Source organism: Lineus longissimus, chromosome 5 (genome assembly GCF_910592395.1).
Source record: "Lineus longissimus chromosome 5, tnLinLong1.2, whole genome shotgun sequence".
NCBI lineage: Eukaryota > Metazoa > Nemertea > Pilidiophora > Heteronemertea > Lineidae > Lineus > Lineus longissimus.
Window position 1 is genome coordinate 1,872,793 of NC_088312.1, and position 11,751 is coordinate 1,884,543.

Here is an 11,751-nt window from a genome sequence, read left to right on the forward strand (position 1 = left end):
CTCTCCTCTACTGAGACTCTTTATTGAGATGCTATCTGACTGAAGTACAGCATGTGTCCAAGCTTTTGGTTGATCTTCATGCTTGGTATACTAGGCCTCCACAGCCCACCAGCCTTAGATGCACACTGAGATGGAGTCTGCTCGTTGAAAGGCAGTTATCACAAGGCTGTCTTCCACTGAGATCTTTATATTGAGAGGCTATCTCACTGAAGTCCAGCACGGGTCCAAGCTTTTGATACAAGTACAGCATGAGTAGAAGGACATTTTCCAGATCTCAAGACTGGTACCAATGCTTATGATTTCAGTCTTAAAAGGGCATTCTGGTGAGCAAAGTGGCACCAAGAACTTGATTTTGCCAAAGGTTTGGGTAGCAGATTTCTTGCATGCACCTCTTCAATAGTGCAAGGACCATGCGATACATCTGGTGATTTAATGAATTCCCCATTCACCACGTCCAAAAAGTAACAACAACTGATAACAATGCGTCAGTTTATTTAGATTTATTATTTAGATAAATCTTAAAAGAGAATCTTACATGTAAAAGTGAATATTACAATAGGTATATAAAACTATAACAAACTGCACATTTATGATTGCACAGGGCATCGTGGTGGTTGACCTGGTTGTGACATTACTAACAGCTAATAACTTGGTACATATTTTGCCATTATCGTAATCCATAAGGTGTAAAAATGAAATATATCCATAGCCTATGATATCATATACAATTGGAAAGATCAGGACAGTTCTAAATTTTGCTTATCAACCAGTAGTCCAACTGAAAAGATCCTCTTTACACACAATTTCTCGTAATGCGATCCGTTCCAGCTCTAACTTCTGTTGGCAGTATTCTTTACTGAAGGTTGTTAGTCCACAGTCATTCAAATCTGCAGATTCATTGTCACAGTTCTTATGGAGTAAATTGAAAGAAGTGCTCGAGTCCTGCACCCCGAGTGTTGCGGAGTAATCTCCTTTTTGCGTTGCCTTGAGAAGATCACAGATGAGAACCTGGGTGTTGGGCAGAATGGGTCCCTCTAGTTCCATGCTGTAACCTTTCTGGTTTGTCTTGTGAGGCTGGAGGCGGAGGAGACCATGCTTGACCTGCAAAAGGTAGTATATTACATTAGAGTAACAAGTGCTGTGCAAGTAGTACATATCTCAATGAATTCTTAAGCCAATGTCATATATCATTTGAGATACAACTTTGTGAACAATCAGCTCATGGAAATACATGTAGCTCAATTTTGACTTGGACCCCACAAGCCAATTTCGACAGAGCCGGTCACACTCATCACCATAGAAAGACTGGACATCTGTCATTGGGGAAAGGGTCACAAAGAATATATCAAGTACAACTTTGAAGTTGCTTACCTTCAATGATTTTAGCGTTGATCCTTTAAATGCGACAGGTGCCAGTATCGTTGGTGGTATACCATACTGCACCCCACTGCTAGCAAAACAGCTCCTGCAGTTCAGCAGGTAATTGAACAGGGCCTGGGTACTGGAGCTTTCTACATACACCGTGGACTCAGGTTTGTTGTCAATGATTTTGTACCCCTCACGCTGCCTGAGTAAATGTTAGGGAAAAGCAAACATTGTCATAGGTTCAGGTCTTTTGTCGAGGTTGTAAGGCCAGCAAAAAGGTTTTGGCCAAGCCAAACTGCAATATACTTTTTTTTCAGTGGTTCTCAAGTTGTTTTTACTTCTCACAATACTTCCCATGATGATGACACTCTTACACGTCACAATGATGCAGTTGCCAATAAATTGTGCAAAGTTTTGAAAATAGTGATTTCGATAATGGTAATTTAACTATCGTTTCAAGGATACATTTTGATCTTCTCAGGCCGAAGTTCTGGGAATTTTTTCTTGTCAAGTCCTATACTCTCAAGCCATGACTGAGCCCCCTCATCTGTCTGGTCAATATCCTCTTCATCCTCATCATCGCATGCTGCCTTGTCTGAATGACTGGTCTCAGCGGGGGCTTGTTGCCTCAAGTTACCCTGGGTTATGTCCTCCTCTGGCTTAAGTGGCATTGAGAAGTCAATACCTGCGGAGAAGCAAACAAATATGAACATTAAACCATTGAGTAATATGCCCTATTTTATAGTATATAAGCTGGAATTTTTATCACAACTACCATAATTGGGTGCTCCTAAAATGAATTGATGACAATTGCAGCAATGATGCTCTCAATCTCTTTCCTATCGATTTCTCAGTGAACCAAGCAGACAAGTTTTCAGGAACTTGAAGGTCCTATTGGTGCTGTTTACCTTCATTCCGTAGTGACTCCCTGAAGCCTCTTGTTGTTGGTGTGACTATGGCATTGAACTGCGGGAGTCCACACACAGCAGACGCCCTGAAGAGCACTGTGAATAGGTGGGTACACATGTAGAAGTAAGGGCAGTGCTGAGCCTTCAATAACTGGAAAGCTGATGTGAAGCTGTTTGTCCTGGAAAACAAGCAAAATGTGTTTAGGACCGCTACTTGGGTAGAAATTGTAACTTTATAATCAAATGTAACACATTTTGTATTACATGACTTATAAAACATTAAAACCGCTGAGAGTGATCAAAATGATATAGGGGAAGTTTATTGTGCTGAATGTGATCATGCAAGGCATGTGAATTCGACATTCAATGCATTAAAGTTCTATTGTACTTACCAGTCTGTATGCAGCATGTTGATTACACCAATGTGTTTAGGACCGCTACTTGGGTAGAAATTGTAACTTTATAATCAAATGTAACACATTTTGTATTACATGACTTATAAAACATTAAAACCGCTGAGAGTGATCAAAATGATATAGGGGAAGTTTATTGTGCTGAATGTGATCATGCAAGGCATGTGAATTCGACATTCAATGCATTAAAGTTCTATTGTACTTACCAGTCTGTATGCAGCATGTTGATTACACCTTCGTCTTGTAGTAGAGGAACCAATTTTCTGGGAAAATGGAAATTTCAGATTGTGTTAAAGAAAATGCCACAGTACGCTAATCACAAAATAAGCTGGACGAATCAAGGGCAAAAGGAACAGTAGCTGTTCAAGGACCACATGGTGGTGGACGATTCTAGCTATGAGATGGGGTTTATTAGGACAACACTCACCCTATTTTATTGTCTGTGACCATTCTTGGAAACAACTTCAACCATGGGAGATTTGGGTGCATCCAGTACATACAACACTGCTGAAGGGCTGTCTTATGGTCACTAGTCACATCATCCTGCAATGAAGAGAAGAAGTAAGCACAGACTTAAACATCTGCATGAACACTGTCAAATATGACAGCTGGTCCTAACAGGCTGGAAAAGAAAAGAAAGCTGAGAAGTCAAGGCTCTCGTAGTAATCCTTGTGATCTACCCTAGTGACTGAAGAAGCCTGGCGTCGTACTCAACTCAGATTAGTTTTCTATAATCTAATAGAGACTGAAAGACTAACCAGAGTTCAACTCCAAAGACCAGATCCATGACAAATCAGCTGGGATACAGTATGCACAGCATACTTCTCGGAATCGACATATTCAATGTTACTGACCGGAGAAAAGTCCACCTGCCGAGTTCGAACAAAGGCACTTAGTCCAGCTGCCTCTTCTGTTGTCTTCAGAGGAGATGACCATGAAAATGGATGAGATGATACAAATCGGATCTTCATTTTCAGACTCCAGTCAAGAGGCAACCTATCTTTTCCACTTGGTAAAGGAGCTTCCTCTGGTCCGTCAAATATTTCAGGAGAGGAAGGTTCCTACAAAATTGAGATAATTTTTTATGAAGTCCAGTCTAGAATGGACTCTGGAATTTTGTAATGAAGAAAAAAACAGCGCCAACACCAAAACCACTATGTTTGTGAAAGTTTGTCGATTACAACCTCTCCTGAACAAAACTTAGTTTTCTCTCTTACCTTCAATGGGCTTGGTAACTCTGTTGAACGTGTTGAACTTGTTTTTCTCAGTTTTCTAGGTTTGGTAGGAGAAGCTGGGATAAGAAATTGGGAAGATGGGCTGTCCTTTTCACACTTGTCATTGACCTGTAAAACAAGAAAGCATTGATAAACAATCGCTTTTGAAATCGAGATATGAAGCTTGCAAATCAGGAATATTGGGTTCAGGATGAGCAGTCAGGGTTAGATCTAGGATTTCTCAAGTGGTTCCAGTTTTAGACAAATTGGGTTAAGTAATTTCACCTTTCAGCCTATTTTATTCATGGTCAGAAAGCTGTTTATCCCGACTGGTCTCTTGGCCAAGTGGCGGTCACTCGGGTCCAAGCAAGGCCAACCAGTTTATGGATCCGTCTGAAGTCATAATTTACAAGAAGAGGCAGCAAACACAATATAATTGAAAAACAGCCTCAATTGGATCCAGCAAAAAGTCTTTACCTGCAATTTATTATCATTATCAGCACTTTTCAACATCCGAAAGAGCATGAAGTCACTGTCATCAAAGTCGCCACCCTCATCACCATCATGTCCAATATGGAGCTTTTTTCGTGGTGAACAGCTGAATGGGTTGCGTCGCTTCATCGACTGTCTGACGGCATCTTTGTCAGTCTCAGCCAAAGGACTCGGCGACTGGTTATGTGGCTTGAGGGGCCGGGTATCACTGGTTGAGCTGCGTCGCTTGGCCCGTCTCAATTTCATGATATCCGAGGGTCTCTTCCATACTGGACTTGACCGGGGACTCTTGGCCGGTGAGGATACCGGCGGTGTGTTGGTGCTGAAAGTGCTCATCTTTGCATAATCTATAGTAAAAAAATTAAAATTTTTTTTTTTTTATTACACCAATATACATTCAGAATTATCTTTTTCGCGGACAATGGAAGAAGCAACATGGTAAACACACCTATCTACTTCACGGCCTGAGACATTGGGTGATATGAATATGAATAAAGACTAGCAAATGCTTTTACTCCTGTTTTGTACAGGAAGGCCTAGTGTAAATGTACATGGAGATTTAGATAAAAGCATTTGCTGGTCTTTATTCATATCACCCACTGTCACAACCTTAACTTGACTTAAATACTTGTTACTCTAAGCTTAGTAGTTAAGTTATAGGCCTTGGCTTGCCATTATCACTGATCAAGAAGTCAGAAGAGGAACGTCAAGTGTGGCATTCCCCTCCCCTCCCCCTAACTGAGTCGTAGGCATGATGAAAGAAACATTTGAACAATTGGCTAAATGAGATGAGATGTTCTCTACGAAATCGCCCAAAGTTTGTGAGGGACTGAGTTTCGTCCAAAAATAGATCTGTTTACACACAAATGGCAATACATTGCAGGTGTACGTCGACGGGTCATTGTCGGACGTCAGTTCGTCAAGAAAACCAAAGGAATTGAAGAATTCATTGAACTCATCAACACATCATTAGTTTTCAGTGAAGTGCAACTGTATTCCTAGGTAAATCACTTTGGTATATAGAGAGTAAGATTACAATTAACTCACGTTAAAGTTTGAGTTCCGGGGAGGTAGCGTTGTCAGTACGTTGGTTTAGGGGCGCAATAACCTAGCTTATAGCGAGCAATTAGTACACTAAGATTTCAGTGATTAACATAATAGTTGCAAGTATTTGGCATTTTAGACTCATAATTCGTGCTATAATAACTACGTTGTAAACATAATGCTCAAAATTGATTCATGAAAAAGTTGTTAGGGCAATATCAAGCAAGCAGTAATGGAAAAAAGTGTAATTCCATTAACTGAATATTGTTTTTAGACACTATAACATTTTAGGCCTACTTTTCCGTAAACCACGAGAACAATGTATGTGAAAAAAACAACACATATAAGTGAGGCGCCGAGTATACAGTAATTGTAAGGTAAAGAAAAGCTCGGTCTCTAAAATCTGGAGGTCCGGAGTCCGTAACTGTGACGGTCACGAGAGTGATTTGTCCTTACGGATAGATCGAGAGGGCGGTTTGGGGTTCCGCCGACGGTGATCGCATGCATTAGTCGTATCCCCGAAACCTTACAACGCGAACAAAGCTCGTGGCATCCATGACGGTATAGGAATTGACGGTGAGGTAACAAAAAAACTCGTGGCATATCGGATGCGCATCCGATGACGGTAAAGAAATTGACGGTAAAGGATCTCGTGGCATATCGGATGCGCATCCGAAGACGGTAAGGGAATTGACGGTGAAGGATCTCGTGGCATATCGGATGCGCATCCGATGACGGTAAAGAAATTGACGGTAAAGGATCTCGTGGCATATCGGATGCGCATCCGAAGACGGTAAGGGAATTGACGGTGAAGGATCTCGTGGCATATCGGATGCGCATCCGAAGACGGTAAGGGAATTGACGGTAAAGGATCTCGTGGCATATCGGATGCGCATCCGATGACGGTTTTATATACATATATATATATTATATAAATGTGCAAGCTCTAGTGAGCTCACACAACTGTTTGACAGTCCTGGCTCCTCCATCGTGCTGACAACATGATGAGAGAGATGAGACAGTCACAGCCATTGGCTGCTCTGCCAAGTTGTTAACATGGTGAGAGAGAGATGAGGAAGTCACAGCCAGGCCGAATACGTCCTGGCTGCTCCACCGTGTTGACAACATGATGAGAGAGATGAGGAAGTCACAACCAGGCCGAATCAGTCCTGGCTGCTCCACCGCGTTGACAACATGATGCGAGTGATGAGACAGTCACAGCCAGGCCGCATCAATCTTCGCCGCACTGCCTAGTTGTTAATAAGGCGAGAGAGATGGGACAGTCAGAGCCAGGCCGAATCAGTTCTGGCTGCTCCACCGTGTTGACAATAATTATGGTGAGAGAGATGAGACAGTCACAGCCAGGCCAAATCAGTCTTGGCTGCTCTGCCAAGTTGTCAACATGGTGAGATCGAGAGATGAGGAAGTCACGAGTCTTGGCTGCTCTGCCAAGTTGTCAACATGGTGAAAGAGATAAGGAAGTCACAGCCAGGCCGAATCAGTCCTGGCTGCTCCACCGTGTTGACAACATGATGAGAGAGGTGAGGAAGTCACAGCCAGGCCGAATCAATCCTGGCTGCTCCACCGTGTTGACAACATGATGAGAGATGAGACAGTCACAGCCAGGCCACATCAGTCTTCGCCGCACTGCCTAGTTGTTAATATGGTGAAGGGTGAGACAGTCACAGACAGGCCAAATCAGTCTTGGCTGCTCTGCCAAGTTGTCAACATGGTGAGAGAGATGAGACAGTCACAGCCAGGCCGAATCAGTCCCGGCTGATCCACCGTGTTCACAACATGATGAGAGAGATGAGACCGTCACAGCCAGGCCAAATCAGTCCTGGCTGCTCTACTAAGTTGTCTACATAGTGAGAGAGATGAGGCAGTCACAGCCAGGCCGAATCAGTCCTGGCTGCTCTATTAAGTTGTCTACATAGTGAGAGAGATAAGGAAGTCACAGCCAGGCCGAATCAGTCCTGGCTGCTCCACCGTGTTGACAACATGATGAGAGAGATGAGACAGTCACAGCCAGGCCGAATCAGTCCTGGCTGCTCCACCGTGTTGACATGTACAACATGATGAGAGAGATGAGACAGTCACAGCCAGGCCAAATCAGTCCTGGCTGCTCCACCGTGTTGACTTGTACAACATGATGAGAGAGATGAGACAGTCACAGCCAGGCCAAATCAGTCCTGGCTGCTCTACTAAGTTGTCTACATAGTGAGAGAGATAATCAGTCCTGGCTGCTCCACCGTGTTGACAATAATTATGGTGAGAGAGATGACACAGTCACAGCCAGGTCAAATCAGTCTTGGCTGCTCTGCTAAGTTGTCTACATGATGAGAGAGATAGGACAGTCACAGCCAGGCCACATCAGTCCTGGCTGCTCCACCGTGTTGACAACATGATGAGAGAGATGAGACAGTCACAGCCAGGCCACATCAGTCTTGGCTGCTCCACCGTGTTGACATGTACAACATGATGAGAGAGATGAGACAGTCACAGCCAGCCAGTCACAGCCAGTTTTGGCTGCTCTGCCAAGTTGTCAACATGGCGAGAGAGATGAGGCAGTCACAGTCAGGCCGAATCAGTCCTGGCTGCTCCACCGTGTTGCCAACATGGTGAGAGAGATGAGATGGTCATAGCCAGCCAGAATCAGTCTTGTTCGCTGCTCCACCGTGTTGCCAACTTGGTGAGAATGATGAGACGGGTCACAGCCAGGCCGAATCAGTCCTGGCTGCTCCACTGTGTTGACAGCATGGTGAGAGAGATGAGGACGGTCACAACCAGGCCAGGTTTAAAGCACAAATATCAGGAATATCACATCAAAAGAATCATTTAATCTAGATACATGAGAAATTTCTTTCAAGAGCATGCATCGATTTGGAGCGAAACGACAGGGGGCGAAAAGATCAGGGAGCGAAACAACCGCAATCCGGAATCGTTTCAGGTCGAGACCTTTTGAAGGGGTCAAGGCTGATTTAAAGGTCCATGATGGTGGAGCCAACTCCAGCACTCGTCTTCTACACCATGACTATCAACGCTGCCTACGGTTATTGCATCCTTGTTGTGTGTCTTTCTTGGTTGATTCAGACTTGGCTTGGCATAAACGTTCTCAGAGCAAGACGAGCTTACGATGTTCAGGTTAGGAGACTCCAAACAGAGCAAGAAATGGATGACGTTCACTTCATTTTCTGCTTTGTAGCAGACGGTCTCGTCATGATGATCACCACTCTGCTGAAATATAGCAGACGACACTTTCTTCGCATTTTTCAGTTTCTATTGCACCTTGTCTTTGTGTTTACTGTGCGCCACACAGAATTTTGCTGAATGAGAAACTGAACCCTAGATTTTAAGTTTTGAAAAGTAGGGCTGAAGATTTTATACTCTAAGTTGCATTAGAATATGAGAAAAAAAAGGATGGGCAGTATCGAGTAGTTGTCAACCATGTTTAATAAATCAGTAATCTCCCCAAAGTGTCAAGTTGAAAGGTATACAGTAACAAAATTCCTTTATTTTCAGAACCCAAGAGTTTATGGCGACCACATGTTCAACTGCATTCAGAGAGCATATCAAAATTCGTAAGTGTTTTGGATTGGAAGTTCTGAAAATGAGCTGGTTGTAGAATATTTTCATGATTGCCCTATCATCTTTCTTTATTTTCGATCTTTGGGTGTGGCCAGGTTGCTTGGTGTCCTATAGAATTTTATTTTAAAGTATGAGAAATTAGATTTCCCCGATACAAGCAAAGACATACAGTTACAGCAAAGGACTAGGCCTACCCAAGAGAGGAGAGTCGATCTTGAGGGCTTCATCAAGAAGTTTTGGCCAGCTCTTTTAACTATGGTTTGACTCGTGAATTTTCATCTTTCAGGATTGAAAATTATCCATCATTTGTGGCGCTGATGCTGATCGGAGGCTTGCACTATCCTGTAAGTTGTCAACTAGGATCGCACTCTTCTATTCTAGACAGTTATATATGTTTTGATTGCATCGATTTGAGCAGAAAGGGATTCAAGCCAACTCATTACGACAATTATACAACTATTCCATGTAACTTTTTTTTGGCTTAATTGATATTGATGCTTTCATTGTATTACCATTTCAGCGGATGAGTGCCTTTGGAGGTTTTCTTTGGACAATTAGTCGAATTTTCTATGCAAGGGGCTATTATTCTGGAGGTAAGAGATTTGGTACCTGTCTTGTTCTATTGTAATATTGTTTTGGATTGTGAAGGTTGTCAAGATAACATGTTTTATTGAATTCTCAATCTGGCTATAAGCAGCTTATATATGGGCACTAAGCTGAACTTTGGGGAGCCAGAAACCTGCACAGCTGTTCCAGGGAGCTTCGGGCCCTAGCTAAGAACAGTAACGTGTGGTTATGCCCAAAGTTCTTTTTCCTATACCTGTTATTGTTATCTGTTTTTTTCAGACCCCTCCAAGAGACTGAAAGGTGCCTTTGGTTACCTGGGTATGTTCATCATGTTCATGTGTACATTCATTACGGGGCTAAGCACACTTCAGTGGGTATGACGCCATGAGGGCGGGGCTGCCCCACAGCAGTCCTCACAAGCTTTCAGACAATGGCATGATCTAAATCCACATGATCTTAATCGTCTACGTCGTCCTCCCTTTTAGAAATACATGTTGTATTTGTTTCACTGCCTGATTCTTGTTGTTCACAAGCTTGAATGTTGAAGGTAATTTTGTGTTATTGGAGGGGGGAGCAGGGGCAGTAAGAAGAATTAACGAAAGGTTTCAGGGAAATAGTAGCCTAAATAATCAGTTTCATTTTGTATTTTGTCTTATCCTTAATTGATCTATATGTGCCATAACTTGATGCCTCAATAGACTTTGTAAGGAAATGTTTTAAATGCAATACAGGTACTGCTTTCAACATTGTTGATCATGCCAACCATTACTGGATGAAAACTAACTGAAGATAATTATGGTCATGTACACCTATGTGTATGTTCCCTATGTATATTTCCATGCACACATATTGATAAATCATCATCGTTCATTGATTTCTTGTGTAATATCATCTTCAGGAATAAGTCACGTTTGAGGCTATGTTCAACATCAATGTTATCATATTCATAGCCTTTGGTTATACATTGTTGTTTGATTTTCATTTTGTGGAATATTCTGGAAATTGTGTCGAAACAGTAGCGAGAATCATGATTATACATGGATATGAAAACTTGCCATGTCTGAAAATGTTCGGAGCTGCAGAGGTGCAGTGATTTCTTTAGTGTCTTTCCTCTCGGGTTTCTGTCTTGGTATGACGTAAATTTGTCGCTGTCAACGAAATAGGTGTAGCAAACAAATAAAGCTTGTCCTCTGAGATAGTGACCAAATGTTTGCTTCGTAAGATTGATGTTGTCCAAAAAGTATTGCATAATGGGCACAGGCACCGGTAAACTTTGTAACTAACCAAAATCGATGCAAATTTGGGTGATGATGCAATTTTACCAAAACTCAATAAAATTTAATGTTAATATTAGTGAAAATATTTGATTGTTAGTGTGTAGGCCTACACAGTATTACTTACTGCCTAAATGTGCCTTTTTACAGCTACTATATGATTGTATTACTCTCTTTTGGATGCACTTTTCACAGATTTTTATGTTTTCTATTCACTGTTTATTGTGAAACATGTTGTTCTTATTTGTATACAAATAAAAGTTTAGCAATGGTTAAATAACATTTTTGACTTTGTCTCTGAAAAATCACTGGAATGATGTATAAACCGTTCCTTGCTGAACAAGACTAAGTGTCTTTGGCGTGATCTCGAAAAATCCCTAGCTGAATGACAATAAATGTCTCACGGATCAGGATGATGTCACAACCCCTTGCTAAATGAGATATTAGAAATTTCATCGGTGACAGGGACGATGTTGCAACCATATGCTGATAATGTTATCATGACCAGGATGACGTCGCAGCTCCTTGCTAATTGAGACACTATATGTCATCGTTGACTGCATGGGATGATGTCTCTGTCCTTTCCTGAATAAGACATCAAATGTCATTACTGACTGGGATGATGTCACAACCATTTGCTGAAGGACACAGTAAATGTCATCACTGACTGGGATTAGGTATGGAAATCAATCCGCTTCCAGACTGTTGACCAACCTCTTGTCAAACTTTCACCTTTACTTTTATCACCAACCCATCCAGACTCGTTGTGGTTCATCTTCCCAATATCCGGTAATATGGGTAGATATTACGGGACTTCTTGCGACTGTGGACCAACAAGCCTATCAATTGGGGAATGAGTCATGAAATTTTTGTTTTATTTGAGCTT

General features: G+C 42.1%; 2 protein-coding genes across 2 annotated transcripts; one reads left to right on the plus strand and one right to left on the minus strand.

Moving 5' to 3' along the window:
• Window positions 1–485: 485 nt before the first annotated feature.
• Window positions 486–5,738, minus strand: LOC135488682 (protein downstream neighbor of son homolog). Its single transcript, XM_064773358.1, has 10 exons — window positions 5,440–5,738; window positions 4,378–4,739; window positions 3,904–4,029; window positions 3,541–3,747; window positions 3,114–3,229; window positions 2,893–2,949; window positions 2,274–2,452; window positions 1,831–2,050; window positions 1,372–1,567; window positions 486–1,101 (listed from the first exon to the last, which is right to left on the minus strand). Exons 2-10 carry the CDS (start codon window positions 4,726–4,728, stop codon window positions 763–765), a joined length of 1,791 nt encoding a protein of 596 aa, XP_064629428.1. The 5' UTR covers window positions 4,729–4,739; window positions 5,440–5,738; the 3' UTR covers window positions 486–762.
• A 2,272-nt stretch (window positions 5,739–8,010) lies between these two features.
• On the plus strand, window positions 8,011–11,124 carry LOC135488267 (glutathione S-transferase 3, mitochondrial-like). Its single transcript, XM_064772805.1, has 5 exons — window positions 8,011–8,580; window positions 8,959–9,017; window positions 9,311–9,368; window positions 9,545–9,617; window positions 9,871–11,124. The coding sequence occupies exons 1-5, from the start codon at window positions 8,428–8,430 to the stop codon at window positions 9,969–9,971; spliced, it is 444 nt and encodes a 147-aa protein (XP_064628875.1). The 5' UTR covers window positions 8,011–8,427; the 3' UTR covers window positions 9,972–11,124.
• The last annotated feature ends 627 nt before the right edge of the window (window positions 11,125–11,751 follow it).

Coding starts and splice junctions, on each gene's coding strand:
- LOC135488682 (XM_064773358.1), bottom strand. CDS start 4,728: ATGAGCACTTTCAGCACCAACACACCGCCGGTATCCTCACCGGCCAAG. Junction 2,051..2,273: donor GGAGTCACTACGGAATGAAG/GTAAACAGCACC, acceptor GCTTCTCCGCAG/GTATTGACTTCTCAATGCCA. Junction 1,102..1,371: donor CAACGCTAAAATCATTGAAG/GTAAGCAACTTC, acceptor TACCTTTTGCAG/GTCAAGCATGGTCTCCTCCG.
- LOC135488267 (XM_064772805.1), top strand. CDS start 8,428: ATGATGGTGGAGCCAACTCCAGCACTCGTCTTCTACACCATGACTATC. Junction 9,369..9,544: donor TCGGAGGCTTGCACTATCCT/GTAAGTTGTCAA, acceptor TTACCATTTCAG/CGGATGAGTGCCTTTGGAGG. Junction 9,618..9,870: donor AAGGGGCTATTATTCTGGAG/GTAAGAGATTTG, acceptor TGTTTTTTTCAG/ACCCCTCCAAGAGACTGAAA.